The 19,046-nt window shown below is 54.1% G+C and overlaps 8 protein-coding genes across 8 annotated transcripts; 6 read left to right on the forward strand and 2 right to left on the reverse strand.

Annotated features, from left to right (window-relative positions):
- Window positions 1–1,735: 1,735 nt before the first annotated feature.
- Window positions 1,736–2,636, reverse strand: BP01DRAFT_87927 (uncharacterized protein). The gene has a single exon (XM_025580196.1). It carries the CDS (start codon window positions 2,530–2,532, stop codon window positions 1,966–1,968), a length of 567 nt encoding a protein of 188 aa, XP_025430029.1. The 5' UTR covers window positions 2,533–2,636; the 3' UTR covers window positions 1,736–1,965.
- Window positions 2,637–3,523: 887 nt separating this feature from the next.
- On the forward strand, window positions 3,524–5,113 carry BP01DRAFT_357977 (FAD-binding domain-containing protein; the record flags this gene model as incomplete). The annotated part of the gene is made up of 3 exons (XM_025575322.1): window positions 3,524–3,644; window positions 3,691–4,936; window positions 4,989–5,113. Coding segments are annotated over 3 exons (1,486 nt in total), but the record flags the coding sequence as incomplete, so codon positions are not given.
- A 652-nt stretch (window positions 5,114–5,765) lies between these two features.
- BP01DRAFT_383852 (FAD-binding domain-containing protein) lies at window positions 5,766–6,717 on the forward strand (the record flags this gene model as incomplete). The annotated part of the gene is made up of 3 exons (XM_025577454.1): window positions 5,766–5,900; window positions 5,967–6,519; window positions 6,605–6,717. 3 exons carry the CDS (start codon window positions 5,766–5,768, stop codon window positions 6,715–6,717), a joined length of 801 nt encoding a protein of 266 aa, XP_025430031.1.
- Window positions 6,405–7,605, reverse strand: BP01DRAFT_392871 (RING finger protein). The gene is made up of 3 exons (XM_025578182.1): window positions 7,335–7,605; window positions 7,073–7,279; window positions 6,405–7,009 (listed from the first exon to the last, which is right to left on the reverse strand). The coding sequence occupies exons 1-3, from the start codon at window positions 7,481–7,483 to the stop codon at window positions 6,844–6,846; spliced, it is 522 nt and encodes a 173-aa protein (XP_025430032.1). The 5' UTR covers window positions 7,484–7,605; the 3' UTR covers window positions 6,405–6,843.
- A 485-nt stretch (window positions 7,606–8,090) lies between these two features.
- On the forward strand, window positions 8,091–10,126 carry BP01DRAFT_88123 (uncharacterized protein). Its single transcript, XM_025580197.1, has 2 exons — window positions 8,091–8,814; window positions 8,919–10,126. Exons 1-2 carry the CDS (start codon window positions 8,288–8,290, stop codon window positions 10,024–10,026), a joined length of 1,635 nt encoding a protein of 544 aa, XP_025430033.1. The 5' UTR covers window positions 8,091–8,287; the 3' UTR covers window positions 10,027–10,126.
- Window positions 10,127–13,796: 3,670 nt separating this feature from the next.
- On the forward strand, window positions 13,797–15,147 carry BP01DRAFT_401474 (lipase family protein; the record flags this gene model as incomplete). The annotated part of the gene is made up of 3 exons (XM_025578612.1): window positions 13,797–14,194; window positions 14,250–14,421; window positions 14,478–15,147. Exons 1-3 carry the CDS (start codon window positions 14,113–14,115, stop codon window positions 15,145–15,147), a joined length of 924 nt encoding a protein of 307 aa, XP_025430034.1. The 5' UTR covers window positions 13,797–14,112.
- Window positions 15,148–15,456: 309 nt separating this feature from the next.
- On the forward strand, window positions 15,457–16,363 carry BP01DRAFT_401478 (uncharacterized protein; the record flags this gene model as incomplete). The annotated part of the gene is made up of 2 exons (XM_025578613.1): window positions 15,457–15,586; window positions 15,651–16,363. Exons 1-2 carry the CDS (start codon window positions 15,481–15,483, stop codon window positions 16,361–16,363), a joined length of 819 nt encoding a protein of 272 aa, XP_025430035.1. The 5' UTR covers window positions 15,457–15,480.
- A 1,613-nt stretch (window positions 16,364–17,976) lies between these two features.
- On the forward strand, window positions 17,977–18,804 carry BP01DRAFT_374924 (uncharacterized protein; the record flags this gene model as incomplete). The annotated part of the gene is made up of 1 exon (XM_025576862.1): window positions 17,977–18,804. One exon carries the CDS (start codon window positions 17,977–17,979, stop codon window positions 18,802–18,804), a length of 828 nt encoding a protein of 275 aa, XP_025430036.1.
- Window positions 18,805–19,046: the final 242 nt, after the last annotated feature.

Genomic DNA, 19,046 nt, shown 5'->3' on the forward strand with positions numbered 1-19,046 from the left:
AGCGTTTGCTTATTATTGCTTGGGTTGGCATGAACTGCGTCCGTTGGTGAATCAGAAAGTGGATGCTGCATTGCAGGGAAAAAGATAGCGATCAGGGTTCCGGTCTTCCCGTGACTCCACTCCAGGCAGAGAAAAACTCACCCAGCCTTGAATTGTTGCCAATTATGTCATTTGACCAATGGTTCACACCATTTCTCGGGTGGATCCAGCGGTGAAAGTGATCCGTAGGACTCGGGAGAATATTGTTGTATCTCCGTGAGAGAAGGGTGAGAAACCCTCTTGCATCCCATGACGCCAAGTGGATCCATAGCCCCAGTTGAGCTTCTAGAAAAGCCCCAAACCACCTCGATCTCACCTACCAGACCCGGGAAACCGCCTCACAGCGCCCAATGATTACGAGCCCTCTAGTCGCCGCGGAAGGCTGGTGGAGAGGGAAGAGAATCACACTACTCCGTAGGCGATGCTCGCTTCTGCCTCGGCTGCCGTGACCTGGTTTCTGTGAAAGAGGAAAAGCCACTACACAAGCCTCGGACGGACTTCTTCCCTCAATTATACTTGGCTCATCGTCGACCAGCGAACTAACCAAGAAGTGACTAGTGAGGTTCGAATGGGGTAGATTATCCGCGAGACACCTGCAGATGCCAATGGTGTGATAGCGCTAGTCTCCGCAGCACCACTGCTTCCCCCGCACACGGCCTGCCATGGCTTGAATACACTCAATTCCAGGCATGATTGGTGTGCACTCGACTCTTGACGCGAGCTCTGAACTCATTGGCGGTATCAGCTCGGAGGTACTCTGAGTCTCTGAGGCGTTGCCATTGTGCCGGGGAAAATGATTAGAGAGAGTCCGAGATTGTTTTCATTTGAGGACCGGGCGCATTACGCAGAGATGTTTGCTCCTGGGTCTCTTGCGATGGAAGTTGAGGCTTTGGAGGCAAGTTCGGAGTTGAATCGCTTGTCTGCTGATCTCGATAGTTCTAGTTTTGAATAAAGCCGGAATGAAACTGGGTACTGAATAATGAGGTTAAAATGCCGTACGCGCCAGCCCGCCAATTCGGTTGCGATAAACAGATGAAGCTACGCATCATGAAAGTGACGGTATATCGACGATCACGCATTTTTGCGCGTGTTGTCTTATGGCTCATCATACCTTTGCAAGACCATCGCTGTCTCATCTCAGCTGGATCTTTGTGTCAGCAGAGATTGCGATATGCGACCGTGGGCTTGGATTTTGGACATATGAGAATGACAACAGGCAACCGCAAATCGGGTCACTTCTGCAACTCCTCATGCCTAACAGGGCTATATAAGAGTCAGCCGTCAATGAAATCAAAGCCATATCGGAGGCCAATTCATCAGAATACTGATCTCCACCCTTTCAGGAAGCTACTTGGAACCATCAGCTCCCTCGTCCAAACCGCGTTGCTGTCGCGAATTCCCACTGCTCGAGATATCAGCCTGCCGATTCCCAGTCCAGGAAACCAAATAGATATTTGTCATCGCTAAGGAGGATCTCATGGCCCTTGAAATCTCCAGGAGTGAACACAATGCGATATCGGCGGGCTGAGCACTTCTCTGCCCGCGCGAATATTTTCTTATATTCTTCTGGTCCTGAAATGGGCCCAGGGTTATGATTAGGAACTCCTGAGATACGCAGCGCTGTTCCAATCGGTGGACTGATGATATCGCGGCTGGGGGAAGGGGGGTTCATGACCGCAGTGAGTGTACACATACTGTCTTGAGCTCCTCCACCTGAGCTCCTCCACCTAGTAATGGAATCACGTTGTGTTGATTAACGCCAAAGAAGCAGAAAAGAGCACTAAGGAGGCCAAGGAGATAGAAATGTGATGGGTCATTAGTGTCATGACTGGCGAATGTCATCGCGGCAAGAGTGAATTGACACATCAAGGGAGAATCTCCGGACAGCAAGGAAGAAAAAACAAGCTCTCTGCTTCAGTCAACCTCTCACGTACACAATCTCGAAGTCACAACGGGTCGAGGCTGCTCATTTCGTTGCGCCCCACCACTGTACTGGTTCCCAAAATCCTTGCATTCTCGTTCCAAAGCATCGACCCTGCTGCAGCGCACCAGCCCATGCTCAATCATTTGGCCAAGGATGGTAGTCAACCACACACGACATGTCACATTCGGAATGGAGTTCAGATCTGCATCGCGGGATCTCATGATTTGGTCCAGTTGCCTATGCTTCACCGCGGGGATTGTTGCGATCTGAATGAGAACGCACAGGAAGTTGGATTTGAAGATGCCCCCCTCTCGTCCATGGTCGGTGATCCACCCCGCATTCAAGCCTTTGACGTGGTATTGGATCCCCCCGCTGGAGTCCGTATGGAAATAGTAGCCCCAATGGAAGTCGTCCGCTTGCGGAGGGTCGGACCGTATCCAAAGGGCAATATAGAGGGTGTTGGGTGAGATGCGGGCCAGCGCTTCTTCCTGAGCCTTTTTGTTGGCAACAGCCCGTTCCCTACTGGTCAGGACTGGCGGACTGGGACTGGGAACGGACAAACTCTGCATCTCCCACGAATTGTCACAGGAATATCGCCAATGAATAAAATAACCCAGAAGTTTGAATGAGACCGAAGATGACAGGGACGGGAGGAGAGAGAAGGAGAAACCCCCAGTTTGGTATCGAGAACCAGCAGTGATATGAAACCATGTCGGGATCGAGGAAAGAGTGCATCAAGAGCGCCACAGAACCTGCGCCATGATATGTGCCTTTTCGCTATTGGTGCTGGGGCTGAACATCAATCATTACGTACCACAACAACCTGTCCCATACTATTTCCCAATTTCTCCATCGCTTGTCATATCGCCCATCACCAACAATGCTCCGATGCTTGTATCTTCCAGTCTCCAGTTGATGCCAGATCACGTGATATGGAGATATGGTGACATCGCACCGGTCGCATTTCCTGCTGGGAGGTGTTTCAACAAAGATCACAGAGGCATTGGGATGTGTACCTGAGCGTGAATCTATGCCAGTCACTGTGACACCCTCCAAGTCACGGGAAATCATCATGATGAAGTCAGTTGGGAGAGCATCTCGGGAGAATGAGGAAAAGTGGGCTCTGGAGTGCGGGAAAACCCGGTGGCGGCTTAGAGATCGCCACCTCCACAGCTTCCCCCCAAGCCACTAACAAAAAACATTCAAGACCAAGGCACTTCAGCCACATCGGATCATGCCACTTTTTTGCTGGGGAGATCGGCCCATGGATGACTGAGATGAATCATGGATTCCACTCGGTGCTGACCTCATTTGCAGCGATTTTTCACAGTACTGTGGCTGTCACTCGTGCCTTGTTGGGGGCGCCTGCTCGTGTGTGTTCGCTTGAGCGGCACTATATGTAAGGCTAATTAATTAAATCCATCCATCAATGCTCCTCATCCCCAACTTCAAAGGTGTTGTCATCTACGGACTGCCACACACACACACACACACACACACACACACACACACACACACACACACACACAGAGAGAGAGAGATACACACACACAGCTTCAGAATGCCGTTCTTACCACTCTCACAAGTCCGGCAACTGAGGGACGAACTCCACGGGACCAGTGCCGAGGTATCGACCTGGGGGTGTGAGGGCTATGAAGACAATGTCAAGCAATGGAGCGACTCCTGCGATGAAGATGTGGTACGTCTCGTCCCCCTTCCACTCCCAGTGCATTAGCAGCACTGATCAGAAACAGGGCGCCGTAGTCCGAGTGACCACCCCGTATGAAGCCGGAATTGTGGTCAAATTCACCACGCGCCACCAGATCCCCCTGGCTGTGCGCGGCGGGGGCTACTCGACGAGCGGCAGCTCGACCGCACGCGGGGGGATTGTGCTGGACCTCGCGAAACTGCGCCAAGTGCACATCGACCCGGAGGCGCGCGTGGTGACGGCGGAGGGGGGCGCCCTGTGGGCCGACATCGACGTCGCCGCCGCACAGCACGGGCTCGCGGTGGTGGGAAGCACCTTGAGCCACATCGGTGCGGCGGGGGCCACGCTGGGCGGCGGATACGGATGGCTGACCGGGCAGTACGGCCTCGCGATCGATAATCTGCTCTGGATCAAAGTGATCCTCGCCGACGGGCGCGTGGTGATCGCCTCCGCCGACGACCATCCCGATCTCTTCTGGGCGATGCGCGGTGCCGGCCAGGAATTCGGCGTCGCGGTCGAGCTGGCCTTTCGGGCGCATCCCCAGCGCAACTCCGTCTTTGCGGGCACGCTGCTCTTTGCCCCCAGCCAGCTGCCCGCGGTGGTCGACTTTGCCAACCGGTTCGAGACGCTCACCGATGGGAAGCAGGGCCTCTGGTTTGGCTTCACCGTGGCCACCGCGATGACCCAGTGCTGCATCCTCGTGGTCGTCTTCTACAACGGCGAGCAAGCGGCCGCAGAGCGGTTCTTCGCGCCGCTGTTGTCGGCCGGGCCGATCGCCAACCACACGGGGATGATTCCCTACGATAGCCTGAATGGCATCCTCAATACCACGGATACCCTGCACCGCCGCGGCAGCGACACGGAAATCAACATCAGCTACCCGCTGGACAACGCGATGGGGCCCCGGAAGAGCATGCGCGGGTCCAATGTCACCCTGCCGCTGGATCTGGGGTTTGTGCAGTCCGTCTACGAGGAGTTCAACGAGACCTTGACCGAGCTCCCCCAGACCCGAGATAGTCGACTACTCTTCGAGCTGCTCCCCAACGCACAGATTCAGAAGATCCCCAACGAGGCGACCGCGTTTGCTAACCGCGGGCCGTACTACAATGTGAGTTGTCTGTTCCGCTGGTATGATGCCAGTCTGGACGAGAGGATCCGCATGGCGCAGGCGAGTCTGCTGGAGCGCATCGCAACCACGGCGGGGATCCACCGACCGGGTTACGACGGGCCGAAACGAGGAACCGGAATCTATGCAAATTATGCTGGTAGGTTGCAGCGCCCCCAGTCCTGGGTGGGATGCGTCTGACACGACTGTAGGCCACGAGGTGTCCAGCGAGACCATTTTTGGAGCGAACTTGCCCCGGCTTCAGGAGCTCAAGAAGAAGTATGATCCGCATGGGGCATTTAACAAGTGGCATCGAATCAGGGTTGCGTAGCATCGAACTCCTGTAGCAGTCCTGCAGGTCATTGAGATACATGATGTTGCCACACGCAAGTAACGAAGGATGGAGTATCGGGAGTCAAACATTGGCGTTGGGACGAGAGAATGAATGCAATAGGCGCCTTTTCTTTTCCCCCTCTCTTTAATTGGCAGCACAGCGAATGGGATGGTCGGAGTTGCAGTTAATGATTTTAGGTACTACTTACTTAGTCTCCCAGTTTTGTTCTAATGGGGTGAAGTTCAAACTGAAGTGTCGTGACAATCAACACAGAGGCTCTCTTCCATCACATCTACCTACTGACATCCACACAACACGAGCCACCGTCTAGCCTTTGTAGAACCCTCTCAATCCATGGGAAAATCAAGTCGGAGCCGAGACCGGGGAACATACGGACTCGACGGAGCATCTCGTTCGCTGGGAACGAGCTGCTCGTGTTGGGCCTGAGTTTCATTGTTCGGTCGAGGCCGGGATCGTATAGGGTTTCCCCATGGGGGATTCGCCACAGCAGGACCAGATAATCATCCTGGCTGGCATCTTCCAGTCGAGTCTCGGGGATGCTCCTGGGTCATTGCGCAATGGTTTGTGCTCATTTGAAAATTAGATTACTTGCTTCACGCACAGTTCGCGCCTATCGCCCCCAGCAGAACCGACAATGCCACGCCTCTCCTGTCGACGAGCGCTCGAGCTGAAAGCAGAGCTGGCGGAGACCCGGGCTGAGGTGATCACTCCCGGGGATGGCGATTATACTGAGCGCGTTGGGTGTCTCGATTTGGGGGGCATTGAGGCTGTAGGTGCTGGACTCGGCTCAGCCGCAGATCCGCATGTCTCCGACCGTCATTTGACCTGAGGCTAGGGTGCCCTCGTGCATGTCACCACCACTGACGAGGTTTCACAAGTCGTCCGATATGCTGCGAAACATCATATCCCCTTGTTTATTCACGGTGGAGCTTTTCCGACCGACAGATCTGCGCTCGCAGAGGGAGGTATCGTCGTCAGTCTGACGCGGATGCACAAAGTCCTCCTCGATCCGGCGTCGCGCACGCTGGCCGCCCAAGGAGGGGCCACATGGGCGGATATTGCACACACTGCGGCTGCATCTGGTTTTACGAGTGGGAAATATCCTGGAAGTGCGACTAGCGATACGGAGAGCGCTGGTGGGACAGGGACTGGGTGGTTGGCTGGCGAGCATGACTCGGCTGTGGACAATCTCTTGAGCGTCAAATTGGTCTTGGCCGATGGCAGCATCGTGACGGCCTCGAGCACGGAGAAGACCGATCTCTTCTGGGCTCTCCAGCAGGCCGGGCAGGCCTTTGGGGTTGCCACAGAGATCGTCTTCAGGGTATTTCCTGAGCGCAAACCGGGCGAAATGCATCCCAGCGGAAATCTCGGACCAGGGCACATTCAAGGTCAGTGTGGTACCACGCTGTCACTATGCTGCAAGGGTAACCTTTGCACATCTCATCTCATCTACTAATCCTCCAGCTGGCGTAGCAGTGGAAGACTCGACCGAGGATCTATCACGTTTACGCAAGTTGAAAAGACGGTATGATCCTGATGGGGTGTTTGCCAGCCTGGATCTCGTTTCGACTGAGACAGCCAGGTAGGGCTTCTTGCGATATACTGTAGGTGGTCGCTCCACTAGGTGATATGCACGACCGATGCCTCAAGTATTGATTGTCTGCGGGTTGCACTGCTTTCCCTGTACATACATCACCGTTCCCTCTGAATGTTCACACCAACTCTTTCCTGCCTGGTCTCGCCATGATTTCCAGACATAACGGACACGTATTCCGGCCACTCATCACCCAGCCCTCCAGGCATCTGTCGTGAAAAACATGCCGACAGGGCAGGAGATAGATCAGTTGCATTCGGGTGACCCCTTCCAAGCAGATCGGACTGTCACCCCCTGTCAGTGACTCTGCATGCGTCATGATGAGGCAGAGGAGCGGTGCCACTCACCAGACTGCGAGGTGGTTGTACCCCAATAGCTCGCTGCGCTCCGTCTGAACGGACGCCCACCAGTCCCCGTAGACATCCTTGACCACATTCTGTTGGAAAAACAGCACTCGTCGCTCTTCACAGGTGCGACTCGCATACGGCAGAATGGGCTCGAGAGCAGGGTTGCGGGGGGTGAAGTCTGCCTCGTACCGTCTCTTGACGATAACCCTGAGGGATGATCCATGAGAGGGGAATCTCAGGGGGGTAGAGCTACTTCGCTTACAGCATGAAGACTGTCACTGAGAGCACAATTATATACAGAACGCAGAGATAGAGCGGGAGCTCCTCTTGTTTGGGCGGGAGATTTCCATAATCGCCCTGGATCAGAGGCTGCGACCGGATGGCCGAGACCAGGCCATACTTTGGTGGCATAGTTGATGAATCAGAATCGATAGTTGGGGGTTTGGGCGCAGGTCGGTGTATAGCAATGCATGTCCACTCATTTTGGTCGTGTCGTATAAACTGGAGACTGCGTCAACCGGAGTGAATTGTTCATTTGTCTGGATTACGAGCCTCCCATGAGACATATATGTGGCTGGGAGACGTGATGCTCTTATCCTCGGAAACGACTCCGAACCATGCAAAATCACCCTGCAGCACATCATACTCATGTGATTTACGAGGGGATGGAGGGGTGAGATACACTGGTTGATCGAATTGATGAGGATCTGATAGGATTCGATAGACACCTGAGCCATGGATAGCATTCGTCGCAACCACCCACTGCCTCTGTCACACGACCCCCTTATTGCCTGCCCCCCTCCCTCTTCCTCCACACGCATTAGCCCTCGTCCGGCCGAACCCCTTCCTTTCCACTGCCTTTGTGCACCTCAATGAGCAAACTTTCGCGATCATGGGGCTTGACAAAGAAGTTTCACTACCATCGTCTCGTCCTCTGATTCGAAGACAGCTGGCTGGGAGCAAAAGGCCAGCCAGGTCTAGCCCGATGCTGGCCCTAACGAGTGGGAGCTGTGCCCGCCCCGGCCCACGCCTGATCCTCGACCCAAGGCACCAGATCGACTTCACAAAGGGGCCAACAGGGCTGAGTCACTGGGGAACTTGATTACGAGGCGAGCAAGTGCCCCCCCAAGCTCCAGGCTCGATCAGAAGCTATAAATCTGGCCCTGCCAATCCCCAAGCTCCGTTGGCGGACAGGAGATTATTCCCAGTGCTCACATGTCGCGCCCAACAATGACCACCACCCACAATCACCCACCACCCACCGTGTGGCTCATCGGAGGGGGAGTCGAATCCCTGGTCGCTGCCTCCTGTTTGATCAATGAAGCCAGAGTCCCTGGCAATCACATCCGGATCCTGGACTCTCGACGCCAGCCTCAGTCGACCACCAAGCACCACAAGAAGAAGACGTCCCACAAAGACACGGTCACCCTCCAGACCCAGTGTCAAGACCTGCCCTGTGCTTCGACACACCAGTCATACCAGCCTCCAGCCCTCAACGCACCGCTCTCATTCCCGAAGGAAGCCTGTTCGCTGCCATGCAGTCGACATCGCACCGAGGTCTTCATGTCGGAGCCCATCAACTTTCTCAGTCATCTCGGTTGCAAACAGGTCTGGCGCAAGAACCGCAAGGATGTGCTGCATTTCCTCCTGCAAGACGAGGCGGAGTATGAGGGAATGAGCATTCAGCGGGTGTTCGACGAGTCGTTCTTCGACTCCTACTTCTGGCGGCTATTCTCCTCAAGGTAAATCCTGCCTTGTTTTGCCCTGGATGCATCTTTCAACTCCAAGAATAGGGGTAGACAACAGATGCTAAACCGTGTGTGATTGGGGGCGTGGGGGAGTGCAGTTTCGGCCTTCGACCCTTGCACTCTGCGGTTGAATTCCACCGCTACATCAGCAAGTATCTGGACGAAGTCATTGGCAACACCATCCACGTCGCCGATCCTCTGCCATTCTCCCTGCGGAGGACCGTCCTTCGCCCACTGAGAGCCTACCTGCGGAACCAGGGGGTGCAATTCCGCCACCTCCTGGTCACCGATATCCACTTCACCCCGGAGCGCGAGCCCAAGACCGCCTGCGGCATCCAAGCCGTGGGCAAGCGCGGCGCGGTGCTTCTGCCCGTCCAGGCGGAGGATAGGGTGATCGTCACCATCGGGTCTGCCGCGTCTGGCATCTCGACGGGGAGCCCAGCCGCCGCGCCCCCGGCTTCCTCCACCAGAGCCGAATTGCTCCTCGACCCCAGCTGGTCGCTGTGGTTCGCCCTCGCCCGCAAGTCCTCGCAGTGCGGCAATCCCTCCTCCTTTTGCACCCACCTGCCCGACTCCCGTCTGGGGATGTTCGTGATTCACCTTCCCCGCGCCGACTTTGACGCCATTCACCGACGCATGCTGCCCACCAACTCCTCCTCCGCCGCCGCCGGAGGACGAACCGATGCCTCCATCACCCACAGCCCCTGGACCTTTAAGCTCATCTTCTCCGCCGACGAGCCCTCCCCTGCCAGCACTAGCAGGAATCCGCCCACCCCCTACCCCTGCATCCTCGGCTACGGCTTCACCCCGGACACAACAGGCCACCACATCCAGAAACCCATGCACGCGTGCAGCGGCGACGAGATCCTCGCCGAACTCCTGGGCTGCCTCGACCTGCCCGCGGACCCCATCATCCGCACCGCCCGCGTCATCCCCTACACGCTCCCGCTGGGGCTCTCACCGCTGCTGCAGCGCGGACCCGGCGATCGACCGGCCATCACCCCCTCCGATCTGGCGAATGTCGCGCTGGTGGGCCAGTACGTCGAAGTGCCCGAGGAGACGGCGCTGATGACCGCGTACAGTGTGCGGTCGGCGCAGCTGGCGGTGCAGCGGCTGGTGGGGGCGCCCACGGAGACGGTGTCCGAGGTGCATAAGTCGTTTTTGGCGGCGAGGTATGGACGAAAGGGGGGGGTTTCAGCGAGATGAGTTGCTTTTGGGGTTGGTTGGATTGATGCTGTTTCCATTATGTGGTCATGATGATGATGATGTGATGATGATGTTCTGTTCGAAGTAATCTCGTTGGTACTGTAATGAGAGGTTTGTGATTGTGATTGAATGAGGGTTGACGAAAGGTGGTTGAGAGGTGCTCTCATAGTAAGACTCCTGCAGTCTTCTATCGCGAACAATGGACTTTGTAAACTCGGGATCAACACTTAGCTGTGTCCCTCTCAACCGGACTCGAACTTTTCTACAGACCAGACCAATTGTTCTTCTCTGCCAACATGCTTTTCATACTGGGACTCTTCAAGAGCTTTGGGATGGCATTGGCGTTCATTCTGCACTGGGGACCAGTGGAGTTGGTGCAACACGCCTCTTTTTGTCGGTACGATGGCATTCACCTCGTACCCTGGATATTCATCCACCTAATGAGATACCTTATAAAATCAGGGCTCTATCTTCCCCCTACAGCTCTTAATACAAATTTGTATAGCAGCCTATAACTTATCTACTGGACCCAAAAATCCACTACCACCCTAGTATATCTTTCCCAAATTCCATGTAGCCGCCCAAAGGGGTTAAGTGTGCAGTGGAAACGCCTTTGGTTGAGTGAATGTACACATTTAGAGTAAGCAGTCCATCTTCAGCATGTCTAGAGAAACATCCACAGATCGACTGCTAAATGATAGTAGCAGTTGTATTTATGCCTTGTAATAGACAATTGTTGCCTTTCTCATAACAAGTGGCATGCGGTTGCAAATGTCACACTCCATCATGCAGGGACGGTACTGTACATGTCGCGTGCAAGGCAGGCTCCCAAGTGCTTTGATGTTTCTTCTCAACGAGACAATTTCATCAACAACAGCCCGGAGTTGAAGCCGTCCGTATGCAGCCAGTCCCCTACTCAGTATCAGATGCTGTTAGCAGATTCCAAACAATGATTTCTCGCGCGCAGAACTGCAATGTCCAATCCTCGAGTCTAATCAATAACAGTATCTTCACCTGATGTTTGATGCTTTCGGTGATCGCGGTCCTTAGAAGAATCCGACCTCGCCAAGGAACTGTGCTTATGTTGACAGATCGGCTGTGTGTCAAGTACGGGAAATGTATAGACGTATCGGAGGGAGTGATTATGTGTTTTATGCACAGAATACATCCATCCCAGTGCTCAAGATCTTGTGTGTCTTTATATATAAAGGATGTTCTTACGTCGTATTGGAAAGAATCAAAGAAGACATAATTAACAATGGCTAAGTTAATCAAAGCAAAGAATTAAAGATTAAGCTTCTGACCTAACTAAAGAATATAGTTCACGAAAAGTAATGACCTCAGCCTCCAGAGGGTACAGAGGTCTCTTCGGTTAGTGGAGGATCTCTGTTTGATTGCCGGTTGCCGGGCGCGTCTTTATGTTCTGTATCCTTTCCCAGTGTCTAAAGCTTCCATCGACACTTACGAGGCGGCATGGAACTGAACCTGGGACTTGACTGCGAAATTCAAGAATTGATTAGATAACATGATCGAGAGTAGCCTATTGTATCTATCTATAGTGATCTCAGCAGCTTGAATATTCTTGTCCGTGGTGATGATATTGTGGGCATTATTGACTGGGAAACGGCCGGTGGTACCCCTCATACTAGGAATATCCGACAGCCAGCCAAGTCAACTCCCTGATTTCTTTCTGGATCAACGAAATTGACAAATTTCTCACCTTCCCTGCCAGACGAACTAAGGATAGAGAAAGTTCGCCAAAAATACTCTAGTGATTTTCAAGAATCAATCTATACAGCGCTTATACTGTACATTATGATTTCCTTGCGCTCGAGCAAGTTATATACTTCTCCTATACTCTAGTAGACTGCTTAGTGAGTGAACATTAGCGACAAGTTGGACCCCAAGCGGAAAGGGAAAGTCACTCGATGTCGGTGGGGATTCTGTTCCGTAGTGCCAGCTCTCTCGTGTAAAGCAAATGCAGGCCCAGCCACGCTTCTCATGCAACGTACCACCCTGGTCAAGATAGCAATGCTCATAAGCTCTAGAACAGCACAGAATCCTGCTTGATCCGATTCGCAGCCCGCTCCGCCACCGCATACAGGGTGCTGACCAGGTGGCCGCACACCGGGAAGGGCAAGACCAGTTTATCGATCGAACTCACCGGGCTCGGCTTGCCGAGACGCGAATGGAGTCACTGTACTAACGGTGGTCGGGCCGGCACGGCTCGAAGAAGGAACTAAAGTCGCCTCCAGGGTCCAGTCCCCGGCTAGAGGCTCATTAAGGTCTAGTTTGCGATCCTAGTCGCTGTCTTCATCCTGACTCAAGGTTTGTCATCGGACCCCTTTCCCTCGTCAGGCAGCAGAGAAACTGAGTACGTGAGAGATAAGACATTCGAAGTGAGTCGCTGCCGTGCTTGAGGATCTTCAGTTAAGAATATAAGGTCGACAGCAGGTTCTTGGCTGTTGCTTCGGAGTAATTGCCTCGAGACTCGATTGGCCTGGTCCGATTAATTGACTCCCTCCGTCGGCTGATTCTCGGAGGAAATACCACTGGCGAGATTTTTAAATCATCGCCTCGTGGTCTCAATCGACATGCTGTCTAGGATACTCAGGGCCGCCGGGACTTTTTGCATGAAAAATATCCGCGAGAGCACTGTGCATTAGGCGTGCGAGCAAACTGCAGAACAGCATCGAAACCTTATTTCGCTTGAAGGATACCTGCAATCTGCCAGGAGTCCGTCTCTCGGAGCTTTGTTTAGTCGCGCTGGTTGGCAGTGTCTAAATGCCATCTCCAATCAGAGTATTGACTGCCACTGAAGAACGCATGACCAGGGAGTGTTAGCTGCTTGCATCCAGGGTTGTCTCTAACCTAGTACCCTCATAGCTTGTCTTCCTCTTCTAATGCTCTTCGCGTCTTTATCGAGTATGTTCTAGATATGTCAATCCAGCTGGTGAGTTACCTATATCCACACTTGCAGCTCTGATGGCTTCTGCAGTGCGTCCCGGTCGGGTGGGCAGCTGAAAACCTCCAATTGTCCCACGGTCGCACAAGTGTGCTGGTCAGGCAAACTGGCCAGTGACTGGATATCCTGGAGAAGCACACCAGTCATCTGATTTGTGTGGCTGAAAGAGGGGGTAGAAGCGTCAACAGCCCAAGGTTGTGCGACGCCATGAGCCGCTGTCAGCCATTGCCCAGGAGCTCAATGCGTGCACCGTCAAGTGAACTACTGCATCCAGTTCACAGCTAGCTGTCTTCGCGAGGATCTCCTCCGAGGGGCTTACATCTTCCGAGAATAAGCAGCCATGGGGAGTTTGCGCAGAGCGAAGGACATACGAATCGTTGTCGAGCGCAAGACCCAGATGGCAGCCCACATGATCTCCGAAGCCCTACGGCAGCTTTCGACTCGAACCTGCGAAGCTCTATGCCCTTCGATCCTGCTGTTCGTACTCCAGAGATGAATCTCAAGCCTGCTTATACATCCCAGACTGTGAATCGAATGTTCCTGATCTATCAACATGGTCAACCACGAATTCGAGAACACCCAGTATGCATCGGAAGCCATCCATAGTTGATGGCCACATCTTGTCAGGGCACGAAGCATCAAACCACCCCGGAGATATCTCCTCTGGTGTACTTCTCGGGTCGCGTCTTTTAAATTGACTTTGGCGTAATCCACCGCACATTCCGCGCGTGACCTCAGGAACTCAATTCTCGCCTATCCTCATCCCTTGTTGGATTAGCCTTTGTTAAAACTTCCCCTGCAAGTCAACGAGATGCAGTTTCTGGACCAGCATCGACGTAATGCGGAGTTGCCCTCCGGCGTATCCACGAGGAGGCTTTCCGTCCGTCGCCCTGTCGCACCTTCTCTGCCTCAGCTCGATGCTGCAGCTTCGATCTCTCTTGGTCGCCTGTCACGTCCGGTAGAGCCAAGGCAGGGCCCGAGTCCGTGAGAATGAATGCTATAAGAACTGCGCAGTAAGCCTGAAGCGTACTACCACACCTGGCTTTACGAGCCCGAGATAGTCGAGCCGTGATTCATCGACGACCCAAGCTTCCGCCCTCTGTGCTTGACAGGCACCAACGATGGCTCGGTTCAGTTGGCTTCTGACTCTTTGCTTGACGGTGGCATTGCCGAGCCAGGCCCATCCTTCCCTGCACGTACGCGGTATGCTCCCACACCACACCACCCCCTATCCACCCGCTCACCGATCCTGTCCCAGACATCACCGCCCATCAACTCTCCGATTTCTTATTCTGGGTGCAGTATGCCGACGCCGCCTACTGTAGCACTAACTATGACCCAAAATCGAAGGGGGCGAAGGTCCGCTGTTGGGATCAAGGCTGTCCGCTGGTGGAAGCCTCCAACGCGAGCATCATCTTTGCCTTTTCTGAGTAAGCCCCTGCATCAACTAGAATCCCATTGCCGACTCACGGTGCCTCTTGCATAGCGCCACCATGACCGACACGGCGGGCTTTGTGGCGATCGACCATCTCAACCAACGCCGCATCATCGCCTTCCGCGGCTCGTACTCGGTGCGGAACTGGATGTCCAACCTGATGTTCGCCTTCACCGACACCCAGCTCTGCGAGGGATGTTTCGCTGAGCTCGGCTTTTGGACCTCCTGGCGGTTGGTGCGCACCGACCTCATCCACCAGCTGGAGGGTCTCCAGGGGAAGTCCCGTGATTACGTGCTCGTGCTCGTCGGGTACAGCCTGGGCGCCGCCGTCGCAACCCTGGCGGCGGCGGATCTTCGCACCCGGGGATACCAGGCGACCTTGTATGCGTACGCCTCGCCCCGAGTGGGCAACGCGGCGTTGGCCCGGTATATCACCAACCAAGGGAACAACTACCGATTCACCCACACGAATGACCCGATCCCGAAGTTGCCGCTGTTGATCATGGATTACGTCCACATCAGCCCCGAGTATCATATTCTCTCCGGGGATAATGTCACAGTGCGGCCGCAGGATGTGGCCGTGTATGAAGGGTATGTCAACGATGCTGGCAATACGGGGACCGGCAGTCCGTCGTTGCAGGGACTGTCCGCGCATAAATGGTACTTTCAGCTGGTGGATGGATGCAAGGGAAAGGGCTTTCCTTGGCGAAGTCTGATGTAGTCACTGGTCGTCGATCGTAAATCCTATGCTCACAATTACAAAAGCGACGTCATCATCAGCATATCAGCTGGAATCAAGTGAACTCCTAGTAAGTTAATGTAAGCGAACACGAGGGCGGGTGGCGGGGTTTTGGGAGCCCAACAACTTGTAGTTTAAGAACGGGACGGAGATTAAGTCTCCGTCACCACACGGAGCATTACTTAGTAGTGGAAAATACATTGAAACAGTAGTATAAATAAATAAAATAAAGTAGTATCTTCCTCACCCCGCTACCGAAGCTCTGTCTCGAATCAATCACCCCAGAACAACATCAAACAGCATTAACCGTGAATCATGTCCACCACTTCACGCCCCACCATCGCCTTCTTCGGTGCCACCGGGGGCTGTACGCTCAACTGCCTCATTCTGGCCCTCAACGCCGGCTATGAGTGCAATGCACGTACGTACTGCGAACCCCTCCCCTTGAATAATCCGTATATTCACATATTCACGAAAACCTACAGTCATCCGCACCCCCCACAAATTAACCACCCTCCTGGCCACCCACAACATCGACACCAACGCCACCGCCAACCTGCACATCATCCCAGGCTCCGCCGACGACCTCCCCGCCGTGCGTCAAACCCTCCTCCGCCCCGCGCCCACTCCTACCGATGAATCGCAACCAGTCGACCTCATTATCTCCGGCATCGGCAGCAAACCGAAATTCGACTCCCTGCTGCGCCCGACACTCGAGAACCCCACCGTCTGCCAGGATGCGATGCGCACCGTGCTCCGCGCCCTGCACTCCCTGCCGACACCCCCCAGCCACCCACCGACCAAGCCCAAGCTGGTTGTCATCAGCACCACGGGGGTGGACTCAAAACGCGACGTGCCCTGCCTGATGCTGCCGCTGTACCAGTGGATGCTCAAGGTGCCGCATGCAGACAAGAAGGTGATGGAGGAGCTGATCCTCGCGGAGGGCGCGCGGGAGGATCCTGCGCTGGCGGGGTATATGATTGTGCGGCCGAGTTTGCTGATAGATGGGGAGGCGGGGGAGGGGTTGGAGAAGGTGCGCGTGGGGACGGAGGCGGAGCCTGCGGTGGGGTATACCATCACTCGCGCCGAGGTCGGGAGGTGGATTTATGAGAATGCAGTGGTGGGATTTGAGAGGAATGGGGGGGATGGGAAGGGGGAGAGGGGGTATTGGGGGCGATTGGTCTCGATTACGCATTGATTGGGGGTGAGAAGCAGTTGGATTGATACCATTGAATAATTTGAACATAGGTTGGAGGACTGGGAGAGGTGGATCGGTTGTAGATTGGAGGTTGTATCTATTCTTCCAGCAGAACTTGATCAGGAATGATATTCAGTGCATACGGACATCGGTCATTGGTTTTACTGCCAGCAAGCAGCCGATACCTCGTAGTCTGCTGGCCTCTGCAATGGGAGATGATTGACGGGAGAGATTTGTGCAAGGGTACGAGTAGTTTATAGGAGAGTGCAGGCTAGCTCTGCTAAATGTCTAGTTTACTCGGGGTTATAGACTTTCTCTCACACTATAGTTTCTTTGTATATGATTAATACTAACTAGATCTTTATTCTACTATTTCTGGTCTGAGTCCCATATTTGCAGAGATAAGATTAAGATATAGAAATAGTAATCATTTTATTTAGACTATATAAGTATCCGTTCTAATGCAGCCTGAGAATAGGCTTGAGTTAATATATTAATTCTACAGTTTGTCGTCACGATGAGTGCATACGTCCCAGGCTGAATACATCAACTTATATATATAATTTACAGCATTTACCAGACCAAGGGGAACGAATCCATTCGATAAAAATGCTAATTATAGTCCTGGGGGCTGGCAGTAGCTTGACCTCAGAAAGTGTTGTCAAGCTGAAAGGCTTGGATGTCTTCACTTGGTACACTCAGTCGAATTCCAGGCATTTGGTAGAACAGGACGTCACCAGTTCATCTATACCAGTTCATGAACGTGGTTCCTGCTCGAACAAGGTCAGTTACCATAGTGCAGCTTCGCACAAGGCCCGACTCAATGTCGAGCAGTGGCTGATCGTTTTACCAAAATAGATATGATTGCCTCGATTGCCCGAGAAACCAGGTTTAGATAGACACACCCCTTACTATATTAGCTCCAGTTCTTCGAACCCCCAAAACAATTTCCCTCGACGTATGTGATCTCCAAGCAGCCCATCATGCTGTGAATTCTCAACAACAGCATACACCTATGCCGGCGCACTCAGCATGATGCAATCGTTTAGTCCAGCGCGGGCTGCCATGGTCAGCTATGAAACGACGATGGCGTCTCATCAATGCAATTCAGCAACAAGCAGCATATCGCGACGAACTGAGCTCACGGCCGAAGCTCCATGTGTTACATCCTCATTCCAGCGGCGGAATGTACGCCAAACCCAGCTTGCACGAACCCTCCCTCCTACGCAATAACGACCCCCTTGGAATAGCTATAGCTATGTCTGCCGATCCCTCGAGCAAGCCACAGGTCAGGCTTCAAGCCGCGTATTCCCCTCGAACTCCTGTCATATGGCTCTGAGCCTCACACTGGAAGAGCCTCTGTCTGGCGTCATCAAGACTGAACAAGCAAGGGATGGTCACTGTAATTGAAAGCTCCGAGGCTCAGGAATGTGCGATATACGGCACGCGATGGTTCATCGAGCACCTCGCCAAGGATACGACTAGTATAAACAAGCGACGATGCCTCAGACCGACTGAGATTCCGCAAGGCTTTTCTCGGTGTCGCTGCTTCATCCTGACGAAAACCCTCTCCTATATACCATACGCATAGCCCTCATCTTCCCCGCACAATCATGAAGCCTCAAACCCTCCTCAGCCAGCTCGCCCTCCTGGGCTCCATCCCGTTTGCCCTAGCCGACACCCTCAACATCGTCGCCCACCAAGACGACGACCTCCTCTTCTTCAGCCCGGACCTGATCCGCGACATCCTGTCCGGCCAGGCGGTGCGCACCATCTTCCTGACAGCCGGCGACGCGGGCAACGGCGCCAGCTACTGGCAGAACCGCCAGCTCGGGTCGCAAGCCGCGTACGCACGCATGGCGATTGCCAGCAACAACTGGCAGGAGACGGACGCGGGGATCCCAGGCAAGGAGATTTCGGTCTACACGCTGGCGGACAACGCGTCCATCTCGCTGGTCTTCATGCACCTGCCGGACGGCAACATGGACGGCACGGGGTTCGCGAGCGACAACAACGACAGCCTGCAGAAGCTGTGGGATGGGCGCATCGACCACATCACCAGCGTGGATGGCTCGGGCACGACGTACACGCGCGATGAGCTGATCCACACCCTGACCGCGCTGATCGACGACTTCGACCCCGACGAGCTCAAGACCCAGGACTACCACAACACCTTCGGCGACGGCGACCACAGTGACCACTACGCCACCGCGTTCTTCGCCACCTCCGCGCTGGACCAGACCCGCAGTCACCCGGATCTGACGGGGTATCTGGGCTACGGGATCAACAACTCCCCCGTCAACCTCGATGCGTCGGATATCGAAGACAAGACCAACATCTTCTACGAGTACGCGGTGCACGATCAGGGCACTTGCAGCACGGCGACGGGTTGCTCGACTCGGCCGGAGAGCGGGTGGCTTCAGAGACAGTATACCATCTAGGCAAGGGTGGATGAGCTTGGACGGGCGCAGGACACAGGTACGATGGGTGGTTGGGAAGAGCACGGCTGGTGCTGGCCAGATTGATGCATAGGTTCGATGCCATATTGAGTGTGGATTGAACTCACGTTGGATGCAAGGGGTTCGGTTAACGATATACACATGTTTCCATAGTTGACGATGTTATGCAGATGCGGATTAGTAGTTAGAGGAACGGTTTATGAATTAGACTGCGGTGTGATTAG

Source organism: Aspergillus saccharolyticus, assembly GCF_003184585.1.
Source record: "Aspergillus saccharolyticus JOP 1030-1 unplaced genomic scaffold BP01scaffold_22, whole genome shotgun sequence".
NCBI classification, from domain to species: Eukaryota; Fungi; Ascomycota; class Eurotiomycetes; order Eurotiales; family Aspergillaceae; genus Aspergillus; species Aspergillus saccharolyticus.